The 26,270-nt window shown below is 51.3% G+C and overlaps 1 protein-coding gene across 1 annotated transcript in view; it reads right to left on the bottom strand.

Moving 5' to 3' along the window:
• The window catches only part of ercc2 (excision repair cross-complementation group 2), a 77,978-nt gene that overhangs the window by 13,277 nt on the left and 38,431 nt on the right, over window positions 1–26,270 (bottom strand). The window contains exons 17-18 of the mRNA XM_072489896.1: window positions 6,102–6,174; window positions 3,057–3,127 (exon numbers count right to left, since the gene is read on the bottom strand). Of these exons, the coding sequence (XP_072345997.1) occupies window positions 3,057–3,127; window positions 6,102–6,174 (144 nt within the window). The remainder of the gene's footprint in view (window positions 1–3,056; window positions 3,128–6,101; window positions 6,175–26,270) is intronic.

The following is a 26,270-nucleotide window of genomic DNA, read 5'->3' on the forward strand; positions in this document are numbered from 1 at the left end:
CGTACGGTGTGTTAGCTTTTATTGGTAGAGAGATTGAGTTTCGGAGCCATGAGGTCATGTTGCAGCTGTACAAAACTCTGGTGTGGCCGCATTTGGAGTACTGCGTGCAATTCTGGTCGTCGCATTATAGGAAGGATGTGGAAGCATTGGAAAGGGTGCAGAGATTTACCAGAATGTTGCCTGGTATGGAGGGAAGATCTTGGGTAAAATTCTCCGGAAACGGCGCGATGTCCGCCGACTGGCACCCAAAACGGCGCAAATCAGTCGGGCATCGCGCCGCCCCAAAGGCGCGGAATGCTCCGCATCTTTGGGGGCCGAGCCCCAACCTTAATGGGTTAGGCCGGCGCCGGACGAATTTCCGCCCTGCCAGCTGGCGGAAAAGGCCTTTGGTGCCCCGCCAGCTGGCGCGGAAATGACATCTCCGGGCGGCGCATGCGCGGGAGCGTCAGCGGCCGCTGTCAGTTTCCCGCGCATGCGCAGTGGAGGGAGTCTCTTCCGCCTCCGCCATGGTGGAGACCGTGGCGAAGGCGGAAGGGAAAGAGTGCCCCCATGGCACAGGCCCGCCCGCGGATCGGTGGGCCCCGATCGCGGGCCAGGCCACCGTGGGGGCACCCCCCCGGGCCCCGATCGCCCCGCGCCCCCCCCAGGACCCCGGAGCCAGCCCACGCCGCCTTGTCCCGCCGGTAAGGTAGGTGGTTTAATCTACGCCGGCGGGACAGGCATTTTAGCGGCGGGACTTCGGCCCTTTCGGGCCGGAGAATCGCTGGGGGGGGGGGTCGGAGAATCTCGCCCCTGATGAGGAAAGGCTGAGGGACTTGAGGCTGTTTTCGCTAAGAGAGAAGAAGTTTAAGAGGTGACTTAATTGAGGCATACAAGATGATCAGAGGATTGGATAGGGTGGACAGTGAGAGCCTTTTTCCTCGGATGGTGATGTCTAGCACGAGGGGACATAACTTTAAATTGAGGGGAGATAGATATTGGACAGAGGTCAGAGGTAGGTTCTTTACTCAGAGAGTAATAAGGGCCTGGAATGCCCTGCCTGCAACAGTAGTGGACTCGTCAACACTAAGGGCATTCAAATGGTCATTGGATAGACATATGGATGATAAGGGAATAGTGTAGATGGGCTTTAGAGTGGTTTCACAGGTCGGCGCAACATCGAGGGCCGAAGGGCCAGTACTGCGCTGTAATGTTCTATGTTCTAGCCCTCAAATTGGGTGAGAAGATTCAACCGCCCTCCACCAGGGGGCAGCAGGAAGATGCCCACGTGCAGGAAGCCACATTGCAAGCTGCAGTAGGGAACAGCAGACAACAGGGTCATGGGTTCAGCTTCCCAATCACAGAATGATGACGGGTTCAGAAGCAAGAGTCCAAGTGGTGGCTCAGATGGACCAGGCAGGGACTGAAAAACTAAAATTAAAAGGACGGAACTCCATGATCCAAAAGTTGGAAATCTATAAAACTGCAGAAATTCTTGACCCTGCCAGTGCTACAACCAATTTACACACTTCGAGATCCCGACAAGTGAGACAAGCGGCTGTTTTGAGATAATCTTTGGTCAGGAATGGGGAGTACTCCAATGTTCACTCTGAAATTGTGAGATCCTGAATGTTTCATCCAAAAGGTAGGAAAAAGGTGGATCTCTAACGCCCAGACAAAGATTAATGATTCTTCAACACACTCTCTAGGAACAAGATTATCAGCAACTGTGTCTTGCTGATATCAATCAGCCAAATATCGCTGTTCCTGTCCTGGGAGTGGGGACAGCGTAGAGGGAGCTTTCCTCTGTATCTAACCCCGTGTTGTACCTATCCTGGGAGTGTTTGATGGGGACAGTGTAGAGGGAGCTTTACTCTGTATCTAACCCCGTGCTGTACCTGTCCTGGGAGTGTTTGATGGGGACAGCGTAGAGGGAGCTTTACTCTGTATCTAACCCCGTGCTGTACCTGTCCTGGGAGTGTTTGATGGGGACAGTGTAGAGGGAGCTTTATTCTGTATCTAACCCCGTGCTGTACCTGTCCTAGGAGTGTTTGTTGGGGACAGTGTAGAGGGAGCTTTACTCTGTATCTAACCCCGTGCTGTACCTGTCCTGGGAGTGTTTGATGGGGACAGTGTAGAGGGAGCTTTACTCTGTATCTAACCCCGTGCTGTACCTGTCCTGCGAGTGTTTGTTGGGGACAGTGTAGAGGGAGCTTTACTCTGTATCTAACCCCGTGCTGTACCTGTCCTGGGAATGTTTGATGGGGACAGTGTGGAGGGAACTTTATTCTGTATCTAACCCTGTGCTGTACCTGTCCTGGGAGTGTTTGATGGGGCAGTGAAGAGGGAGCTTTACTCTGTATCTAACCCCATGCTGTACCTGTCCTGGGAGTGTTTGATGGGGACAGTGTGGAGGGAGCTTTACTCTGTATCTAACCCTGTGCTGTACCTGTCCTGGGAGTGTTTGATGGGGACAGTGTAGAGGGAGCTTTACTCTGTATCTAACCCCGTGCTGTACCTGTCCTGGGAGTGTTTGATGGGGACAGTGTAGAGGGAGCTTTACTCTGTATCTAACCCCGTGCTGTACCTGTCCTGGGAGTGTTTGATGGGGACAGTGTAGAGGGAGCTTTACTCTGTATCTAACCCCATGCTGTACCTGTCCTGGGAGTGTTTGATGGGGACAGTGTAGAGGGAGCTTTATTCTGTATCTAACCCCGTGCTGTACCTGTCCTGGGAGTGTTTGATGGGGACAGCGTAGAGGGAGCTTTACTCTGTATCTAACCCCGTGCTGTCTCTGTTTGGTGTGGGTGCTTTTAATGAAATGCTCCTATTTCTAACATTCATTTATCTCGAGAAGCAAACTATTCACCAAATTAATGTCAAACTCAAATATATAACATGTACTGGCATTCTGCATGGCTTGTATATCAGCAGCATTGTCAGGATTTGCTGTGTATTTTTATGTTACATCGAATCCACAGCACAATTCAGGACATTCTGCCGCCGCTGGTGTTTACCAGCCACACGAGCCTCCTCCTGCCACAAACAGAAACGGCCTTGAGTGGAGGAGCACCTACCTTCAGAATCCGACTCTGAGTGTAGACATAGGGGACACCAAACATAATCACAGCTCTCCCATAGTGATGGACTGTCAGGAAACACAGAAGATAAACATCAATGGACATGAATCTAGCACCAAATTAAAACATTAAACAACCCAAAGTGACCAATGTGGGTTGGCAGGACGGAGGAAGCATTGTGTACAAACATCAGGCCACTGACTGGGAACAGAAACAAAGAAATTCCACAGATTGGGGAATCAGTCTATCGGCACAAACACACACTGCCTCGCACAATCACACACTCGCTCACAAACACACACTGGCTGCCTCGCACAAACACACACTGCCTCGCACAATCACACACTCGCTCACAAACACACACTCGCTGCCTCGCACAATCACACACTCGCTCACAAACACACACTCGCTGCCTCGCACAAACACACACTCGCTGCCTCGCACAAACACACTCGCTGCCTCGCACAATCACACACTCGCTGTCTCACAAACTTCTCGCTGCCTCGCACAAACACACACTGCCTCGCACAATCACACACTCGCTGTCTCACAAGCACACACTCGCTGCCTCGCACAAACACACACACACTGCCTTGCACAAACACACACTCGCTCACAAACACACACTCGCTGCCTCGCACAAACACACACTGCCTCGCACAATCACACACTCGCTGCCTCGCACAAACACACACTGGCAGCCTCGCACAAACACACACTGGCTGCCTCGCACAATCACACACTCGCTCACAAACACACTCGCTGCCTCGCACAAACACACTCGCTGCCTCGCACAAACACACTCGCTGCCTCGCACAAACACACACAGCCTCGCACAAACAACACTCGCTCACAAACACACACTCGCTGCCTCGCACAAACACACACTCACTGCCTCGCACAAACACACTCGCTGCCTCGCACAATCACACACTCGTTGTCTCACAAACACACACTCGCTGCCTCGCACAAACACACACTGCCTCGCACAATCACACACTCGCTGTCTCACAAACACACACTCGCTGCCTCGCACAAACACACACACACTGTCTCGCGCAAACACACACACTGCCTCGCACAAACACAGTTGCTGCCTTGCACAAACACACACACTGCCTTGCACAAACACACGCTGCCTCACACACACGCTGCCTCACACACGTGTCGCTCTCTCTCTCATACACACGAGTGTGTTGCCAATCTCTCTCACACACAGGCACACACACGCTGTCTCACACAGACACACATGCTGTATCATACTCGCTCTCTCTCACACACTGCAAGATGTTAGCTCAACAAGTCACAGAATTACTTGGTTTTAGCAACAACTAATTGTATTATTATCGCACTGTTAATGCAGTACCACATCTCAGTGTTTCACTGAGGCCATTATTGGACAACATTTAACAGCAAGCCGCATTGGCTCCTGTGACCAAAAGCTTGGTCAGAGAGGCTGGTTTTAAGGAGCATATTAAAGGAAGACAGGAAAGCAAGGGGTTTAGGGACAGAATTCTAGAGCTTAGGGTCCAGGCAGCTGCAGGCACGACTGTCAATGAGGAGAAAGTTTGGTACTGAGGAGAAACTGGGATTAGTTCCATGAGAGCAGAGACGGCTCAGAATATATTTACTCATGTTTTTTGAAAACTGAGTGTTAGAGTAAATATTGCCTCTGCCCATTGATTCCTCAACGTAAAATGGTCAAGATTGCGGACAATGTTATTTACCCTATAGTTTGTCGGGTTAGAGAACACTTTAACGTAGGGAGTGGTTCAGACAACAATCGCTGCATCGTTCAAAAAAATTGGACAAATAACTCAAGCCTGTGTTGAACAGGGTGATGGGGAGAGAGTGAGGAGTGGGATGGGTTAATCGAGCAAAGAGCTGGCACAGACTCATGGCCGGAGTTTCTTCTTTCTAGGGTCTGGCCGCCACAGTGCACGCGTAAAGCAGCACAGCAGCCCAGTCGTGAGCACTGCTGCTTCACAGCGCCAGGGCTCCAGGTTCGATTCCCGGCTTGGGTCACTGTCTGTGTGGAGTCTGCACGTTCTCCCCGTGTCTGCGCGGGTTTCCTCTGGGAGCTCCGGTTTCCTCCCTCAAGTCCCGAAAGACGTGCTTGTTAGGTGAATTGGACATTCTGAATTCTCCCTCTGTGTACCCGAACAGGCGCCGGAATGTGGCGACTAGGAGCTTTTCACAGTAACTTCAATGTAAACCTACTTGTGACAATAAAGATTGTTATAAAGAGAAATCCTCCTCGGTTATGTATTGAGAATCCTGGAATTACAGAGGTTTGCGACAAGGAGACTATTTGATCCATAGTTTCCGCAGTGGCCACAGTCATCCAACCCAATCCCGCTTGGCAGCTCTTGGCCCAGAGGCCGGTAGCTTTCGGCATTTCAAGCGCCTGTCCAAACACTTTCTAAAGACGGGGAGAGTTCCTGCCGCCCCGATCCCCACCAGCCTCTGGGGCAAACCATTTCCCCTCGAGCTGCTGATTTGAAATACATTTAAAACTGATTTATTCTCAGCAAATGCTCGAGTCAATTAGAGATCAGATTGGTATTTAAAATAAACTACAAGTGACAGAAATTGGCTCGAATGGAAGTGCTCACTGCATCAAACTGAATCCAACACCCCTGAAGTGGAGGTAAACGATGCGCCGCTTGATGAAGAGCGAAGCTTCGCTTCACTTGTGTGTTTTTCAGCATAACAACCTCTCCCGATTAAATACCGCATCATTTAACTTATTGAGAGTAATGTGGATCAAACTACACTTTGCTGGTTGTAAGAAAGAACTTCACTCTCAGTTAATCAGCGCCCATGTTACCACCTCCAATTTTCTTTTTCACTCACTTAAAGGTACAAAAGGCGCAATGTGTAAATAGGACGATATGTAACCGGGACACACACACACATTGTGCTACTCCCCATTTCGCTAGTGGGTTGAACAATTTAACAGACACACTCCATGACGATGAGGGAGACACTCAAATTTCACTCACAGGCGCAAAAGGACAAAAATTAATTGCGGCCACTGACCAAAGTCTATCCCCTCGGAGACCTTTCCTCTTGCGACAGAGAGCAGGATGGCCCCACGACCATTCTCGCACGCCTGCGAATGGAACAGAGGTATTACTGAGCAGCAGCCAACAGGAGGCGATCACAACACAAGCGAGAATCATGCAGCCTTAGCTAATTCATGCAGCTTGCTTTCTGGCTCCTGATTCACTCCCTCCCCGGAGGAAGCTGGGGTATCACCAATGCTGTCAGCCTCCAGGGGAAACAATACTGTTTTTGTGTGAGCCGAGACAATTATCCGACATAACTGGAGGATATCACACCGCTACCCAACGGGGCCCTCATCAGACAGGCATGCATGTATAATATTCCACATGTGTTTGGCTTGTAACCAGCAGCAGATGCCCCAACAAATCATCCCTTCCCTAAATAAACACAGACTGTGGATCAAATTTGGCACCTCCTGATTTTCATAGTTCAAGTACTCACCAGAAACGTCCCTTCGAATTGTTTTATGGTGTGTGGGTGATTATTTAAAAGTATGGCCCCTTTAAGTATTTTCCACAGCTGTGCACACGCGCAACCTATTGGGACCAATTCGTGCCGGGCCTGTCTGGGCACCTCGAGGCTTCTGTGTACAGTAAACATTATTAAATAGATGAATTAGCGAAGTATCCCAGTTTGCACTCCAGAACAGTACTGAGGGAGTGCCGCACTGTCAGAGGGTCAGTACTGAGGGAGTGCTGCACTGTCAGAGGGTCAGTACTGAGGGAGTGCTGCGCTGTCAGAGAGTCAGTACTGAGGGAGTGCTGCACTGTCAGAGGGTCAGTACTGAGGGAGTGCTGCACTGTCAGAGGGTCAGTACTGAGGGAGTGCCGCACTGTCAGAGGGTCAGTACTGAGGGAGTGCCGCACTGTCAGAGGGTCAGTACTGAGGGAGCGCCGCACTGTCAGAGGGTCAGTTCTGAGGGAGCGCCGCACTGTCAGAGGGTCAGTACTGAGGGAGTGCCGCACTGTCAGAGGGTCAGTACTGAGGGAGTGCCGCACTGTCAGAGGGTCAGTACTGAGGGAGCGCCGCACTGTCAGAGGGTCAGTACTGAGGGAGCGCCGCACTGTCAGAGGGTCAGTTCTGAGGGAGTGCTGCACTGTCAGAGGGTCAGTACTGAGGGAGCGCCGCACTGTCAGAGGGTCAGTACTGAGGGAGTGCCGCACTGTCAGAGGGTCAGTACTGAGGGAGCGCCGCACTGTCAGAGGGTCAGTACTGAGGGAGTGCCGCACTGTCAGAGGGTCAGTACTGAGGGAGTGCCGCACTGTCAGAGGGTCAGTACTGAGGGAGTGCCGCACTGTCAGAGGGTCAGTACTGAGGGAGCGCCGCACTGTCAGAGGGTCAGTTCTGAGGGAGCGCCGCACTGTCAGAGGGTCAGTACTGAGGGAGTGCCGCACTGTCAGAGGGTCAGTACTGAGGGAGTGCCGCACTGTCAGAGGGTCAGTACTGAGGGAGCGCCGCACTGTCAGAGGGTCAGTACTGAGGGAGCGCCGCACTGTCAGAGGGTCAGTTCTGAGGGAGTGCTGCACTGTCAGAGGGTCAGTACTGAGGGAGCGCCGCACTGTCAGAGGGTCAGTACTGAGGGAGTGCCGCACTGTCAGAGGGTCAGTACTGAGGGAGCGCCGCACTGTCAGAGGGTCAGTACTGAGGGAGTGCCGCACTGTCAGAGGGTCAGTACTGAGTGAGCGCTGCACTGTCAGAGGGTCAGCACTGAGGGAGTGCTGCACTGTCAGAGGGTCAGTACTGAGGGAGTGCCGCACTGTCAGAGGGTCAGTACTGAGGGAGTGCTGCACTGTCAGAGGGTCAGTACTGAGGGAGTGCTGCACTGTCAGAGGGTCAGTACTGAGGGAGTGCCGCACTGTCAGAGGGTCAGTACTGAGGGAGTGCCGCACTGTCAGAGGGTCAGTACTGAGGGAGTGCCGCACTGTCAGAGGGTCAGTACTGAGGGAGTGCCGCACTGTCAGGGGGTCAGAACTGAGGGAGCGCCGCACTGTCAGAGGGTCAGTACTGAGGGAGTGCTGCACTGTCAGAGGGTCAGTACTGAGGGAGTGCCGCACTGTCAGAGGGTCAGTACTGAGGGAGTGCCGCACTGTCAGAGGGTCAGTACTGAGGGAGTGCTGCACTGTCAGAGGGTCAGTACTGAGGGAGTGCTGCACTGTCAGAGGGTCCGTACTGAGGGAGTGCCGCACTGTCAGAGGGTCAGTACTGAGGGAGTGCCGCACTGTCAGAGGGTCAGTACTGAGGGAGTGCAGCACTGTCAGAGGGTCAGTACTGAGGGAGTGCTGCACTGTCAGAGGGTCAGTACTGAGGGAGTGCTGCACTGTCAGAGGGTCAGTACTGAGGGAGTGCCGCACTGTCAGAGGGTCAGTACTGAGGGAGTGCTGCACTGTCAGAGGGTCAGTACTGAGGGAGTGCTGCACTGCCAGAGGGTCAGTACTGAGGGAGTGCCGCACTGTCAGAGGGTCAGTACTGAGGGAGTGCCGCACTGTCAGAGGGTCAGTACTGAGGGAGTGCTGCACTGTCAGAGGGTCAGTACTGAGGGAGTGCTGCACTGTCAGAGGGTCCGTACTGAGGGAGTGCCGCACTGTCAGAGGGTCAGTACTGAGGGAGTGCCGCACTGTCAGAGGGTCAGTACTGAGGGAGTGCAGCACTGTCAGAGGGTCAGTACTGAGGGAGTGCTGCACTGTCAGAGGGTCAGTACTGAGGGAGTGCCGCACTGTCAGAGGGTCAGTACTGAGGGAGTGCTGCACTGTCAGAGGGTCAGTACTGAGGGAGTGCCGCACTGTCAGAGGGTCAGTACTGAGGGAGTGCCGCACTGTCAGAGGGTCAGTACTGAGGGAGTGCAGCACTGTCAGAGGGTCAGTACTGAGGGAGTGCAGCACTGTCAGAGGGTCAGTACTGAGGGAGTGCTGCACTGTCAGAGGGTCAGTACTGAGGGAGTGCCGCACTGTCAGAGGGTCAGTAGAACATAGAACATAGAAAAATACAGCACAGAACAGGCCCTTCGGCCCACGATGTTGTGCCGAACCTTTGTCCTAGATCAATCATAGATTATCATAGAATTTACAGTGCAGGAGGCCATTCGGCCCATCGAGTTTGCACCGGCTCTTGGAAAGTGCACCCTACCCAAGGTCAACAGCTCTACCCTATCCCCATAATCCAGTAACCCCACCCAACACTAAGGGCAAGTTTGGACACTAAGGGCAATTTATCATGGCCAATCCACCTAACCTGCACATCTTTGGACTGTGGGAGGAAACCGGAGCACCCGGAGGAAATCCACGCACACACGGGGAGGATGTGCAGACTCCGCACAGACAGTGACCCAAGCCGGAATCGAACCTGGGACCCTGGAGCTGTGAAGTAATTGTGCTATCCATAATGCTACCGTGCTGCCCTTAAGAACAAATTAATCTACACTATATCATTCTACCGTGATACATGTACCTATCCAATAGCTGCTTGAAGGTCCCTAATGTTTCCGACTCAACTACTTCCACAGGCAGTGCATTCCATGCCTCCACTACTCTCTGGGTAAAAAAACCTACCTCTGACATCCCCCCTATATCTTCCACCATTCACCTTAAATTCATGTCCCCTTGTAATGGTGTGTTCCACCTGGGGAAAAAGTCTCTGACTGTCTACTCTATCTATTCCCCTGATCATCTTATAAACCTTTATCAAGTTGCCCCTCATCCTTCTCCTTTCCAATGAGAAAAGGCCTAGCACCCTCAACCTTTCCTCATAAGACCCACTCTCCATTCCAGGCAACATCCTGGTAAATCTCCTTTGCACCTTTTCCAGAGCTTCCACATCCTTCCTAAAATGAGGCGACCAGAACTGTACACAGTACTCCAAATGTGGTCTGACCAAGGTTTTGCACAGCTGCATCATTACCTCACGGCTTTTAAATTCAATCCCTCTGTTAATGAACGCTAGCACACCATAGGCCTTCTTCACAGCTCTATCCACTTGAGTGGCAACTTTCAAAGATGTATGAACATAGACCCCAAGATCTCTCTGCTCCTCCACATTGCCAAGAACCCTACCGTTAACCCTGTATTCCGCATTCATATTTGTCCTTCCAAAATGGACAACCTCACACTTTTCAGGGTTAAACTCCATCTGCCACTTCTCAGCCCAGCTCTGCATCCTAGCTATGTCTCTCTGCAGCCGATAATAGCCCTCCTCACTATCCACAACTCCACCAATCTTCGTACCGTCTGCAAATTTACTGACCCATCCTTCAACTCCCTCATCCAAGTCATTAATGAAAATCACAAACAGCAGAGGACCCAGAACTGATCCCTGCGGTACGCCACTGGTAACTGGGATCCATGCTGAATATTTGCCATCCACCACCACTCTCTGACTTCTATCGGTTAGCCAGTTCGTTATCCAACGGGCCAAATTTCCCACTATCCCATGCCTCCTTACTTTCTGCATAAGCCTACCATGGGGAACCTTATCAAATGCCTTACTAAAATCCACGTACACTACATCCACTGCTTCACCTTCATCCACATGCTTGGTCACCTCTTCAATGAATTCAATAAGACTTGTAAGGCAAGACCTACCCCTCACAAATCCGTGCTGACTATCCCTAATCAAGCAGTGTCTTTCCAGATGCTCAGAAATCCTATCCTTCAGTACCCTTTCCATTACTTTGCCTACCACCGAAGTAAGACTAACTGGCCTGTAATTCCCAGGGTTATCCCTAGTCCCTTTTTTGAACAGGGGCACGACATTCGCCACTCTCCAATCCCTTGGTACCACCCCTGTTGACAATGAGGACGAAAAGATCATTGCCAACGGCTCTGCAATTTCATCTCTTGCTTCCCATAAAATCCTTGGATATATCCCGTCAGGCCCGGGGGACTTGTCTATCCTCAAGTTTTTAAAAATGCCCAACACATCTTCCTTCCTAACAAGTATTTCTTCGAGTTTACCAGTTTGTTTCACACTGTCCTCTCCAACAATATGGCCCCATTTGTAAATACTGAAGAAAAGTACTCATTCAAGACCTCTCCTATCTCTTCAGACTCAATACACAATCTCCCGCTACTGTCCTTCATAGAATCATAGAAGTTTACAGCATGGAAACAGGCCCTTCGGCCCAACCAGTCCATGCCGCCCAGTTTTTACCATTAAGCTAGTCCCAGTTGAACGCACTTGGCCCATAACCCTCTATACCCATCTTAATATGTAACTATCTAAATGCTTTTTAAAAGACACAATTGTACCCGCCTCTACTACTACCTCTGGCAGCCCATTCCAGGCACTCACTACCCTCTGAGTGAAGAAATTGCCCCTCTGGGCCCTTCTGAATCTCTCCCCTCTCACCTTAAACCTATGCCCTCTAGTTTTAGACTCCCCTACCTTTGGGAAAAGATGTTGACTATCTACCTTATCTATGCCCCTCATTATTTTATAGACCTCTATAAGATCACCCCTAAGCCTCCTATGCTCCAGGGAAAAAAGTCCCAGTCTATCCAGCCTCTCCTTATAACTCAAACCATCAAGTCCCGGCAACATCCTAGTAAATCAGTTGATCGGACCTACCCTCGCTCTAGTCATTCTCATTCTCTCACATATGTGTAAAAGGCCTTGGGGTTTTCCTTGATCCTACCCGCCAAAGATTTATAATGCCCTCTCTTAGCTCTCCTAATCCCTTTCTTCAGTTCCCTCCGGGCTATCTTGTATCCCTCCAGAGCCTGTCTGAACCTGGTTTCCTCAGCCTTACATAAGTCTCCTTCTTCCTCTTAACAAGACATTCAACCTCTCTTGTCAACCATGGTTCCCTCACTCGACCATCTCTTCCCTGCCTGACAGGGACATACACATCAACGACACGTAGTACCTGTTCCTTGAACAAGTTCCACATTTCACTTGTGTCCTTCCCTGACAGCCTATGTTCCCAACTTATGCACTTCAATTCTTGTCTGACAACATCGTATTTACCCTTCCCCCAATTGTATATCTTGCCCTGTTGCACGCACCTATTCCTCTCCATTACTAAAGTGAAAGTCACAGAATTGTGGTCACTATCTCCAAAATGCTCCCCCACTAACAAATCTATCACTTGCCCTGGTTCTTTACCAAGTACCAAATCCAATATGGCCTCCCCGCTGGTCGGACAATCTACATACTGTGTTAGAAAAGCTTCCTGGACACACTGCACAAACACCACCCCATCCAAACTATTTGATCTAAAGAGTTTCCAATCAATGTTTGGGAAGTTGAAGTCACCCATGATTACTACCCTGTGACTTCTGCACCTTTCCAAAATCTGTTTCCCAATCTGTTCCTCCACATCTCTGCTACTATTGGGGGGTCTATAGAAAACTCCTAACAAGGTGACTGCTCCTTTCTTATTTCTGACTTCAACCCATACTGCCTCAGTAGGCTGATACTCCTCGAACTGCCTTTCTGCAGCTGTTATACTATCTCTCATTCACCACCCCCCCCCCCCCCCCCCCCACCACCTCTTTTACCATCCTCCCTAATCTTATTGAAACATCTATAACCAGGCACCTCCAACAACCATTTCTGCCCCTCTTCTATCCAAGTTTCCGTGATACCGGTCCATGCCTTAAGTTCACCCACCTTATTCCTGATGCTTCTTGCGTTGAAGTATACACACTTCAACCCATCTCCGTGCCTGCAAGTACTCTCCTTTGTCAGTGTTACCTTCCCCACTGCCTCACTACACGCTTTGGCGTCCTGAATATCGGCTAACTTAGTTGCTGGACTACAAATCCGGTTTCCATTTCCCTGCCAAATTAGTTTAAACCCTCCCGAAGAGTACTAGAAAACCTCCCTCCCAGGATATTGGTGCCCCTCTGGTTCAGATGCAATCCGTCCTGCTTGTACAGGTCCCACCTTCCCCAGAATGCGCTCCAATTATCCAAATACCTGAAGCTCTCCCTCCTACACCATTCCTGCAGCCACGTGTTCAACTGCACTCTCTCCCTATTCCTAGCCTCGCTATCACGTGGCACCGGCAACAAACCAGAGATGACAACTGTGTCTGTCCTGGCTTTTAACTTCCAGCCTAACTCCCTAAACTTGTTTATTACCTCCACACCCCTTTTCCTACCTACGTCGTTGGTACCAATGTGCACCACGACTTCTGGCTGCTCCCCCTCCCCCTTAAGGATCCTGAAGACACGATCCGAGACATCCCTGGCCCTGGCACCCGGGAGGCAACATACCTTCCGGGAGTCTCGCTCGCGACCACAGAATCTCCTATCTATTCCCCTAACCATTGGATCTCCTATTATTATTGCTTTTCTATTCTCCCCCCTTCCCTTCTGAGCCCCAGAGCCAGACTCAGTGCCAGAGACCTGGCCGCTAGGGCCTTCCCCCGGAGGGTCATCCCCCCCAACAGCATCCAAAACGGTATACTTGTTTTGAAGGGGAACGGCCACGAGGGATCCCTGCACTGTCTGCCTGTTTGCTTTCTTTCCCCTGACTGTAACCCAGCTACTCTTGTCCTGTACCTTGGGTGTGGTTACCTCCCTGTAACTCTTCTCTATAATCACCTCTGCCTCCCGGATGATCCGAAGTTCATCCAGTTCCAGCTCCAGTTCCTTAACACGGTCTCCGAGGAGCTTGAGTTGGGTGCACTTCCCGCAGGTATAGTCAGCGGGGACACCGGTGGTATCCCTCACCATCCACATCCTACAGGAGGAGCATGCAACTGGCCTAGCCTCCATCCCCTCTTACCTTACAGAACATAGCTGCCCTGTGGACCAACTGGACCTCCGCCCTTCGACTCTGCTCCCAGTCAGTTGCACTCTCTGTAAACTCCTGGCTCCCTTCTTGCTCTTTGCGGAAATGTAGGAAACAAAATGAAAGGAGCACCTTACTCCCTGCTCACCTAACTCCCTCAGTCACCAAACTCTCACTATAGCACTCAAATGCACCAAATTCAGCACTCCCTCAGTCACCAAACTCTCACTATAGCACTCAAATGCACCAAATTCAGCACTCCCTCAGTCACCAAACTCTCACTATAGCACTCAAATGCACCAAATTCAGCACTTAGTGCAACCAAAGTCTGCACTGTAGGGGATCACTTTTATACTGTGAATCTCGCCTCTGAAAACTGGCCTAATCCAATTAACTAATTAACAAGCTCCAGCTGCAAGTACCTACAAGTAGAACCTTTGTTTAAAGCTGATTGAAAATTCACCTTCTTCTAAACCAAACAGCAACTTCTGAGTTAATTAACTCAATAAAAGACTAGACTTTAGATAAAAATGAACCCTTATACTCCCTCAGTCACCAAACTCTCACTATAGCACTCAAATGCACCAAATTCAGCACTCAGTGCAAACAAAGTCTGCATTGAGGGAGCGCTGCACTGTCCGAGGGTCACAGAACATAGAACATTACAGTGCAGTACAGGCCCTTCGGCCCTCGATGTTGCGCCGACCTGTGAAACCACTCTAAAGCCCATCTACACTATTCCCTTATCGTCCATATGTCTATCCAATGACCATTTGAATGCCCTTAGTGTTGGCGAGTCCACTACTGGCGCTGGCAGGGCATTCCACACCTTTACTACTCTGAGTAAAGAACCTACCTCTGACATCTGTCTTATATCTATCTCCCCTCAATTTAAAGCTATGTCCCCTCGTGCTAGACATCACCATCCGAGGAAAAAGGCTCTCACTGTCCACCCTATACAATCCTCTGATCATCTTGTATGCCTCAATTAAGTCACCTCTTAACCTTCTTCTCTCTAACAAAAACAGCCTCAAGTCCCTCAGCCTTTCCTCATAAGATCTTCCCTCCATACCAGGCAACATTCTGGTAAATCTCCTCTGCACCCTTTCCAATGCTTCCACATCCTTCCTATTGTAGCCACCTGAGTTGGCCACTTCCCGACTTAAAATGGAGAACAGCAAAGGCTGAAGGGAAATTCAGCCAACACAGGCAAAAACTAGCAGGCGCAAGTTTATTGTGTATTAGACTCTGCAAAAACCCAGACAGCATCAATACAAGCAGCCATCTGCATAGTAATGTAGCAGCCATCTGCATACTAATGAACGATCCCCGGGAACAATCGAAACATTTAAGGTAAACAAGGCAAAGCCAGACTCCTCGGCGCCAGCAGGAGCCAACACAAAAGAGGTTAACGGACACCTAAAGACTGCCCATCGATCAGGGAACCGCTCCAGTATTGGAAAAATCGAACCAAGCGATTGGAACGAAGTCCTTGAAACCAGGTACGGGGTCCGCCCCGCCGGGAAGCCCCTGGGGACTATAAAGTAAAGCCGTCAAGTTCAAATCGTCCTTCTTGACAGGGTCACTCAGCAATGCGAACCAACCCTTGACAGTGACCTGTCCAGCTGCCTCCAAAGAACGTAAGTCTCAAGTCAACGATCGCTACGAGATAGGCGCTCCTAGCTACCAGTCCATACCAGCTTTTGAATCCCGCAGACTCAGAACCCGAACGAAAGGCCATTTGTTCCCCTGACCTGGTGGGCCAGTCCGAAGCTAAGTATAGGCCTGTTAGTGATAGAAGTAGCTTAGAAGTAGAATTTATGCATGAGTAGCGATTTACTGTGTGTAATAAATGTGCTTTGATTTGAATCTTACTCATTGGTGTATTGAGTTATTGGTCATTACTTGAACTTGAACCTCGTGGCGGTATCATAAATATACCTGGCGACTCGAGAGCAAAGGTTATAAAACAGAGCCAATTGAACCAACCAAAAGTTAGCAACACTATAATGCGGCAACCAGAACTGCACGCAATACTCCAAATGCGGCCGCACCAGAGTTTTGTACAGCTGCAACATGACCTCATGGCTCCGAAACTCAATCCCTCGACCAATAAAAGCTAACACACCATACACCTTTTTAAAAATAAATATATTTATTAAAGTTTTTTAACACCACAATTTTTCTCCCTTACAAACAATAACCCCCCGCCCCCCGTAACAAAATAACAAGAAATCGCACTGAGCAAGATAAATACATGGCACAATGGTATATTTACATAGCTTTATACACTGGCTCTCTCCCACACGTGCCAGTTTCCCCAACCCTTCATGTTATCTCCTGCTCATCCACCCCCCCAAGCAATCCCCTATTCCCCCCGCCCCCCCCCCCCCCCCGGGTTGCTGCTGCTGCTGACCGACCTTCCTCTAACGCTCCGCGAGATAGTCTAGGAACGGTTGCCACCGCCTGTAGAACCCCTGCGAAGACCCTCTCAAGGCGAACTTAATCCTCTCCAGCTTTATGAACCCAGCCATGTCGTTTATCCAGGTCTCCAGGCTGGGGGGCTTCGCCTCCTTCCACATTAGCAAGATCCTTCGCCGGGCTACTAGGGACGCAAAGGCCAGAATGCCGGCCTCTTTCGCCTCCTGCACTCCCGGCTCGTCCACTACGACAAATATTGTTAGCCCCCAGCTTCGCTTGACCCGGACTTTCACCACCTGAGATATTGCTCCCGCCACTCCTCTCCAGAACCCCTCCAGTGCCGGGCATGACCAAAACATATGGACATGGTTCGCCGGGCTCCCTGAGCACCTTCCACATCTGTCCTCTACCCCAAAGAACCTACTCAACCTCGCCCCCGTCAAGTGAGCTCTGTGAGCCACCTTAAATTGTATCAGGCTGAGCCTGGCACACGAGGAGGACTTAACCCTACCTAGGGCATCAGCCCACAGACCTTCCTCGATCTCCTCCCCCAGCTCCTCCTCCCATTTACCCTTCAACTCTTCTACTAGCGCTTCCCCCTCTTCTTTCATCTCCTGGTGTATTGCCGACACCTTGCCCTCCCCGACCCATACACCCGAGATCACCCTGTCTTGAATTTCTTGTGCCGGGAGCAACGGGAATTCCCTCACCTGTCGCCTCACAAAATCCCTTATCTGCATATATCTAAAGGCATTTCCTGGGGGTAACTCAAACTTCTCCTCCAGTGCCCCCAGGCTCGCAAATGTCCCGTCAATGAACAGGTCACCCATTCTTCTAATCCCTGCCCGATGCCAGCTCTGGAACCCCCCGTCCATCTTCCCCGAGACAAACCGGTGGTTACCCCTGATCGGGGACCACACCGAGGCTCCCGCTGCACCCCTGTGCCGTCTCCACTGGCCCCAGATCCTTAACGTTGCCGCCACCACCGGGCTCGTGGTATACTTTGTCGGCGAGAGCGGCAGCGGTGCCGTCACCACGCCCCCAGGCTCGTTCCTTTACTGGACGCCATCTCCATCCTCTTCCATGCCGCCCCCTCTCCCTCCATAACCCACTTGCGGATCATCAACACATTTGCTGCCCAGTAGTAGCTCCCTAGGTTTGACAGCGCCAACCCTCCTCGGTCCCTACTGCGTTCCAGGAACCCTCTCCTTACCCTCGGGGTCTTATTCGCCCACACAAACCCCATAATACTCCTACCTACTCTCTTAAAAAAGCCCTTGGTGATCACGATGGGAAGGCACTGAAACACAAACAGAAACCTCGGAAGGACCACCATTTTGACCGACTGCACTCTACCCGCCAGCGAGAGCGGTAACATGTCCCATCTTTTGAAATCCTCCTCCATTGCTCCACCAACCTCGTCAGATTCAGTTTATGTAGGGCCCCCCAACTCCTGGCTATCTGGATCCCCAGATACCGAAAGCTCCCCTCCGCCCTCCTCAGCGGTAGGTCCCCTATCCCTCTTTCTTGGTCCCCTGCCTGTAATACAAAGAGCTCACTCTTCCCTACATTGAGCTCATAGCCCGAAAACTCCCCAAACTCCCTTAGAGTCTGCATGACCTCCACCATCCCCTCCATTGGATCCGCCACGTACAGCAACAGGTCATCCGCATATAGTGACACCCGATGCTCTTCTCCACCTCGGACCACCCCCCTCCATTTATTAGACTCCCTCAATGACATGGCCAATGGTTCGATCGCCAATGCGAACAACAGGGGGGACAGGGGGCACCCCTGCCTCATTCCTCGGTACAGCCGAAAGTACTCCGACCTCCGCCGGTTCGTCACTACACTCGCCACCGGGGCTCTGTAAAGGAACTTAACCCAGCTGATAAACCCTCCCCCGAACCCAAACCTACGCAGCACCTCCCAGAGGTACTCCCACTCTACTCGGTCAAAGGCCTTTTCCGCGTCCATAGCTGCCACTATCTCCGCCTCTCCCTCCTCCGATGGCATCGTTATCACGTTTAAGAGCCGCCGCACATTGGTGTTTAGTTGCCTGCCCTTTACGAATCCCGTCTGGTCCTCATGGATCACCCCCGGGACACAGTCCTCAATCCTCGTGGCCAGCACTTTTGCCAACAACTTAGCGCCCACATTGAGGGGCGAGATCGGCCTGTACGATACACATTGCAGTGGGTCCTTGTCCCGCTTTAGGATCAAAGAAATTGTCGCTTCCGACATTGTCGGGGGCAGGGTCCCCTCCTCTCTTGCCTCGTTAAAGGGCCTCACTAGCAGCGGGGCCAACAGGTCTATGTACTTTCTGTAGAACTCCATCGGGAACCCGTCCGGCCCCGGGGCCTTCCTCGCCTGCATACTCCCCAAACCCTTGCTCAGCTCCTCCAACCCAATTGGTGCCCCCAAACCAGCCACCTCTTGCTCCTCCACCCTCGGGAATCTCAGTTGGTCTAGGAATCGTCTCATCCCCTCTTCCCCTGCTGGGGGCTGGGATTTGTACAGCTCTTCATAGAAGGCCTTGAATACCTTGTTTATTTCCGTTGCACTCCGAACCGTGGCTCCCCTTCCATCTTTGATTCTCCCTATTTCGCTCGCTGCCGTCCTCTTACGGAGCTGGTGTGCCAGCATCCGACTAGCCTTTTCCCCATACTCGTAGGTCGCCCCCTGGGCCTTCCTCCACTGTGCCTCCGCCTTCCCTGTGGTCAACAGGTCAAACTCCGTCAGGAGACGTCGTCTTTCCCCAAGTAATCTTTCCTCCGGGGCCTCTGCGTATCTCCTGTCCACTCTCAAAATCACCCCCGCTGACCTCTCCCTTTCCATGCCCTCTGTCTTCTCCCTATGAGCCCTGATGGAGATTAGCTCTCCCCTGATCACCGCCTCCCATACCACCCCCACTCGCACCTCCCCGTTGTCATTGGCCTCCAAGTACCTATCGATACACCCCCTCACCTTCCCACACACCACCTCATCTGCCAGCAGTCCCACATCCAGCTGCCACAGCGGGCGTTGGTCCCTCTCCTCTCCCAGCCCCATTTCCACCCAGTGCAGGGCTTGGTCCGAAATGGCTATGGCCGAATACTCCGTCCCCTCCACCCTTGGGATGAGCGCCCTGCCCAGAACAAAAAAATCTATCCGGGAGTAGGCTTTGTGTACATGGGAGAAGAAAGAAAATTCCCTGGCCTGCGGTCTTGCAAACCTCCATGGGTCCACTCCCCCCATCTGATCCATAAACCCCCTAAGCACCTTGGCCGCCGCCGGCCTCTTTCCAGTCCTTGATCTGGAGCGGCCCAGTGCTGAGTCCAGCACTGTATTGAAGTCCCCTCCCATTATCAGGCCTCCTACCTCCAGGTCCGGAATGCGCCCCAACATGCGCTTCATGAATCCAGCATCATCCCAGTTCGGGGCGTATACGTTTACCAACACCACCCACGTCCCTTGCAACCTACCGCTCACCATCACATATCTCCCTCCATTATCCACTACGGTAGTCTTGGCCTCAAATGACACATGCTTTCCCACCAATATTGCCACCCGTCTATTCTTCGCGTCCAGTCCCGAGTGAAATACCTGTCCTACCCATCCCCTTGTCCCCTTGTTAACCTGACCTGGTCCGCCACCTTCAGGTGTGTCTCTTGGAGCATGGCCACGTCTGCCTTCAGTCCCTTCAAGTGCGCGAACACTCGAGCCCTCTTCACCGTCCCATTCAGGCCCCTCACGTTCCACGTTATCAGCCGGATTGGAGGGGCTCTCTCACTCACCCTCACCCTCACCCTCCCACCCCCCCCCCCCGCCAACTAGCCATCTCCTTTTCTGGGCCAGTCCCGTGTCCGCGTCTCTCTCACCCTCCAGTCCCCCAGCTGGGGGACCACCGTCCCGACCACCTCTTCTGTGTCCCATTCCCTTTCGGCCAGTGCAGCAACAACCCTTCCCCGCCCCCCCCCCGCTAGACCCCTGTCTAGCTTTTTTGCTCCCCCCATATCACTCCCGTAAGTCAGCTGACACCTGCTGACCCCGGCTTCCCCCGCCGTCCCTTTGACCCCCCCCGTGTGGGAGTCTCCCATTCAATATGCGTTCCTTCATTCCCCTTCCCGCCTTTCTTCCCGCGCGCGGGAAAAACCCCGCGCTTTCCAAAGCCTGCCCCGCCCCCTTTGGTGCAGCTCTTGTCGCGGCCTTGTCTCTCTCCCCCAGCCCATTTCCTGCGCGTGATTGACCCCCTATATACAACAACCATCACACATCAACCCTCAAACATCCCCCCTACCCTCACAAACCCTCAGTTAGAGTCCAACTTTTCAGTTTGTACGAAGGTCCATGCCTCGTCGGGCGTTTCGAAGTAGTGGTGTTGGTCCTTGTATGTAACCCACAGTCGCGCTGGCTGCAGCATTCCAAATTTCACTCCTTTCCGGTACAACGCCGCTTTGGCCCGGTTGAAACCCGCTCTCCGCTTTGCAACCTCCGTGCTCCAGTCCGGGTATATTCTGATCTCTGCATTGTCCCACTTGCTGCTCCGCTCCTTCTTGGCCCATTTCTGGACCCTCTCTCTGTCCGTGAACCGGTGAAATCTCACCACCATCGCCCTTGGCGGCTCATTTACCTTGTGCTTCCTCGCCAGCACCCGGTGTGCCTCACCAGCTCCAGCGACCTCGAAGGGGCCTCCGCGCCCATCATCGCCCCGATCATCGTGCCCGCGTATGCCGCGGCATCAGCCCCCTCCACTCCTTCAGGGAGACCCAGGATCCGCAGATTCTTTCTCCTCGACCTGTTGTCCAGGTCTTCGAGTCTTCCCGCCCACCTCTTGTGCAGCGCCTCGTGCTGCTCCACTCTCACCGCCAGGCCCAAGAGCTCGTCCTCATTCTCACTGACTCTTTTCTGTACATCCTGGATCTTCACCTTGTGGGCCTTCTGGGTTATCCCTAATCCTTCAATTACCGCCAGCATAGGCGCCAGCATCTCCTTGCGCAGCTCCTTGAAGCAGCGCTTGATGAACTCCTGCAGCTCCGGCCCGCACTCCGCTTTGTCCCCGGCCGCCGCCATTTTGATTTTTTTCCCTCGCTTCTCCCGCTGCTCCAATGCCGCTTTTTTGGCCCATGCACGTCTGGTCCGGTCCATAAAAGTTGGAGGGGGACCTCTCTCTTCACTTCCCCACGGCTTTGTCGTCAAAAAAAATTCCGTTGGGGCTCCTCCAATGAGCCCGAAAGACCGTAGTAGCCGGAGCTGCCGAATCGTGCGGCTTAGCTCCGCATAGCCGCAACCGGAACTGTCCCGTACGCCTTCTTAACAACCCTCTCAACCTGGGTCGCAACTTTCAAGGATCTATGTGCATGGACACCGAGATCTCTCTGCTCATCCACACTGCCAAGAATCTTATCATTAGCCCAGTACTCTGTCTTCCTGTTATTCCTTCCAAAATGAATCACCTCACACTTTTCTGCATTAAACTCCATTTGCCACCTCTCAGCCCAGCGCTGCAGCTTATCTATGTCCCTCTGTAACTTGTAACATCCTTCTGCACTGTCCACAACTCCACCGACTTTAGTGTCATCTACAAATTTACTCACCCATCCTTCTACGCCCTCCTTCAGGTCATTTATAAAAATGACAAACAGCAGTGGCCCCAAAACAGATCCTTGTGGTACACCACGAGTAACTGGACTCCAGTCTGAACATTTCCCATCAACCACCACCCTTTGTCTTCTTCCAGCTAGCCAATTTCTGATCCAAACTGCTAAATCACCCTCAATCCCCAGCCTCCGTATTTTCTGCAGTAGCCTACCGTGGGGAACCTTATCAAACCCTTTACTGAAATCCATATACACCACAACAACTGCTTTACCCTCATCCACCTGTTTGGTCACATTATTCAAATTATTCCTTTCCAGATGATTATACATCCTATTTCTTATAAACCTTTCCAAGATTTTGCCCACAACAGAAGTAAGGCTCACTGGTCTATAGTTACCGGGGTTGTCTCTACTCCCCTTCTTGAACAAGGGGACAACATTTGCTATCATCCAGTCTTCTGGCACTATTCCTGTAGACAAAGATGACTTAAAGATCAAAGCCAACGGCTCAGCAATCTCCTCCCTAGCTTCCCAGAGAATCCTAGCATAAATCCCATCCGGCCCAGGGGACTTATCTATTTTCACACTTTCCAGAATTGCTAACACCTCCTCATGAACCTCAAGCCCTTCTAGTCTAGTAGCCTGAATCTCAGTATTCTCCTTGACAACATTGTATTTTTCCTGTGTGAATACTGACGAAAAATATTCATTTAGCATCTCTCCTATCTCCTCGGACTCCAAGCACAACTTCCCACTATTGTCCTTGACTGGCCCTACTCTTACCCTAATCATTCTTTTATTTCTGACATATCAGGAATAATATGATCAGGGATCAGGGATAGTCAGCATGGCTTTGTGAAGGGTAGGTCATGCCTCACAAACCTTATTGAGTTCTTTGAGAAGGTGACTGAACAGGTAGACGAGGGTAGAGCAGTTGATGTGGTGTATATGGATTTCAGCAAAGCGTTTGATAAGGTTCCCCACGGTAGGCTATTGCAAAAAATACGGAGGCTGGGGATTGAGGGTGATTTAGAGATGTGGATCAGAAATTGGCTAGCTGAAAGAAGACAGAGGGTGGTGGTTGATGGGAAATGTTCAGAATGGAGTACAGTCACAAGTGGAGTACCACAAGGATCTGTTCTGGGGCCGTTGCTGTTTGTCATTTTTATCAATGACCTAGAGGAAGGCGCAGAAGGGTGGGTGAGTAAGTTTGCAGACGATACTAAAGTCGGTGGTGTTGTCGATAGTGTGGAAGGATGTAGCAGGTTACAGAGGGATATAGATAAGCTGCAGAGCTGGGCTGAGAGGTGGCAAATGGAGTTTAATGTAGAGAAGTGTGAGGTGATTCACTTTGGAAGGAATAACAGGAATGCGGAATATTTGGCTAATGGTAAAGTTCTTGAAAGTGTGGCTGAGCAGAGGGATCTAGGTGTCCATGTACATAGATCCCTGAAAGTTGCCACCCAGGTTGATAGGGTTGTGAAGAAGGCCTATGGAGTGTTGGCCTTTATTGGTAGAGGGATTGAGTTCCGGAGTCGGGAGGTCATGTTGCAGCTGTACAGAACTCTGGTCCGGCCGCATTTGGAGTATTGCGTGCAGTTCTGGTCACCGCATTATAGGAAGGACGTGGAGGCTTTGGAGCGGGTGCAGAGGAGATTTACCAGGATGTTGCCTGGTATGGAGGGAAAATCTTATGAGGAAAGGCTGACGGACTTGAGGTTGTTTTCGTTGGAGAGAAGAAGGTTAAGAGGAGACTTAATAGAGGCATACAAAATGATCAGGGGGTTGGATAGGGTGGACAGTGAGAGCCTTCTCCCGCGGATGGATATGGCTGGCACGAGGGGACATAACTTTAAACTGAGGGGTAATAGATATAGGACAGAGGTCAGAGGTAGGTTCTTTACGCAAAGAGTAGTGAGGCCGTGGAATGCCCTACCTGCTACAGTAGTGAACTCGCCAACATTGAGGGCATTTAAAAGTTTATTGGATAAACATATGGATGATAACGGCATAGTGTAGGTTAGATGGCTTTTGTTTCGGTGCAACATCGTGGGCCGAAGGGCCTGTACTGCGCTGTATTGTTCTATGTTCTATGTTCTATCTATAGAAAGCTTTAGGGTTATCCTTGATCCTACCTGTCAAAGACTTCTCATGTCCCCTCCTGGCTCTTCTTAGCTCTCTCTTTAGGTCCTTCCTAGCTAACTTGTAACTCTCGAACGCCCTAACTGAACCTTCATGTCTCATCTTTACATAAGCCTCCTTCTTCCTCTTGACAAGTGTTTCGACTGCTTTAGTAAACCACGGTTCCCTCGCTCGACCACTTCCTCCCTGCCTGACAGGTACATACTTAGCAAGGACACGCAGTAGCTGTTCCTTGAACAATCTCCACATTTCCATTGTGCCCATCCCCTACAGTTTTCCTCTCCATCCGATGCATCCTAAGTCTTGCCTCATCGCATCATAATTGCCTTTCCCCCAGATATAACTCTTGCCCTGCGGTATATACCTATCCCTTTCCATCGCTAAAGTAAACGTAATCGGATTGTGGTCACTATCACCAAAGTGCTCACCTACCTCCAAATCTAACACCTGTCCTGGTTCATTACCCAGTACCAAATCCAATATGGCCTCGCCTCTCGTTGGCCTATCTACATTCTGTGTCAGGAAACCCTCCTGCACAAATTGGACAAAAACAGACCCATCTAAAGTACTCCAACTATAGCGTTTCCAGTCAATATTTGGAAAGTTAAAGTCCCCCATAACAACTAACTTGTTGCTTTCGCTCCTATGCAGAATCATCTTTGCAATCCTTTCCTCTACATCTCTGGAACTTTTCGGAGGCCTATAGAAAACCCCTAACAGGGTGACCTCCTTTCCTGTTTCTAACCTCAGCCTATACTACCTCAATAGACGAGTCCTCATCAAATGTCCTTTCTGCCACCGTAATACTGTCCATGACTAACAATGCCACCCCTCCCCCTCTTTTACCACCTTCCCTGAGCTTACTGAAATATCTAAACCCCGGCACCTGCAACAACCATTCCTGTCCCTGCTCTATCCATGTCTCCGAAATGGCCACAACATCGAAGTCCCAGGTACCAACCCATGCCGCAAGTTCACTCACCTTATTCCGGATACTCCTGGCATTGAAGAAGACACACTTTAAACCACCTTCCTGCCTGCCGGTGCACTCCTGCAACTTTGAAACCTTACTCATGACCTCACTACTCTCAACCTCCTTTATACTGGAGCTACAATTCAGGTTCCCAAGCCCCTGCTGAACTAGTTTAAACCTTCGCGAAGACCATTAGCAAATTTCCCCCCCAGGATATTGGTACCCCTCTGGTCCATGTGTAGACTACATCGTTTGTAGAGGTCCCACCGACCCCAGAATGAGCCCCAATTATCCAGAAAACTGAAACCCTCCCTCCTGCACCATCCCCATAGCCACGTGTTCAACTCGTCTCTCTCCCTATTCCTCGTCTCGCTATCACATGGCACGGGTAAAAACCCAGAGATAATAACTCTGTTTGTCCACGATCTAAGTTTCCACCCTAGCTCCCTGAATTCCTGCCTTACATCCCTATCCCTTTTGGTACCTATGTGGACCACGACTTGGGGCTGCTCCCCCTCCCCCTTAAGGATCCCGAAAACACGATACGAGACTTCACGCACCCTGGCACCTGGGAGTCAACACACCAACCGCGAGTCTCTCTCGTTCCCACAGAATCTCCTATCTATCCCCCAAACTATGGAGTCTTCAATAACTAATGCTCTACTCCTCTCCTCCCTTCCCTTCTGAGCAACAGGGACAGACTTTGTGCCAGAGACCTGTACCACATGGCTTACCCCTGGTAAGTCCCCGTCCCCACCCCCGCCGCAACAGTATCCAAAGTGATATACTTGTTACTAAGGGGAACGGCCACAGGGGATCCCTGTACTGACTGTTTCCTCCCAGCCCCTCTCACCGTCACCCATCTGTCTTTATTCTTCGGAGTAACTACATCCCTGAAGCTTCTATCCATGACCACCTCTGCCTCCCGAATGATCCGAAGTTCATCCAGCTCCAGCTCCAGTTCCCTAACGTGGTTTCTGAGGAGCTGGAGATGGGTGCACTTCCCACAGATGGAATCAGCAGGGACACTGACGGCGTCCCTCACCTCAAACATTCTGCAGGAGGAACATTGCACTGCCTTCCCGGTCATCCCCTCGAGATAAAAAAAGAAAAAGAGCTTACCTGTTATTCACACCCCTTCTCAGCAAGCACTCACTCAGCAACCTCTGCGCCCCGCACGAAAACACCTGAGGGAAAATAAAAGAAAAACTACTTACCAGTCACCAGCCAATCCCTTACCTGCAGGCTGTGATGTCACGGTTCAACTTCTTTCTACTTCTACCTGCCCTCAAGCCT

Source organism: Scyliorhinus torazame, chromosome 25 (assembly GCF_047496885.1).
Source record: "Scyliorhinus torazame isolate Kashiwa2021f chromosome 25, sScyTor2.1, whole genome shotgun sequence".
Classification (NCBI taxonomy): domain Eukaryota; kingdom Metazoa; phylum Chordata; class Chondrichthyes; order Carcharhiniformes; family Scyliorhinidae; genus Scyliorhinus; species Scyliorhinus torazame.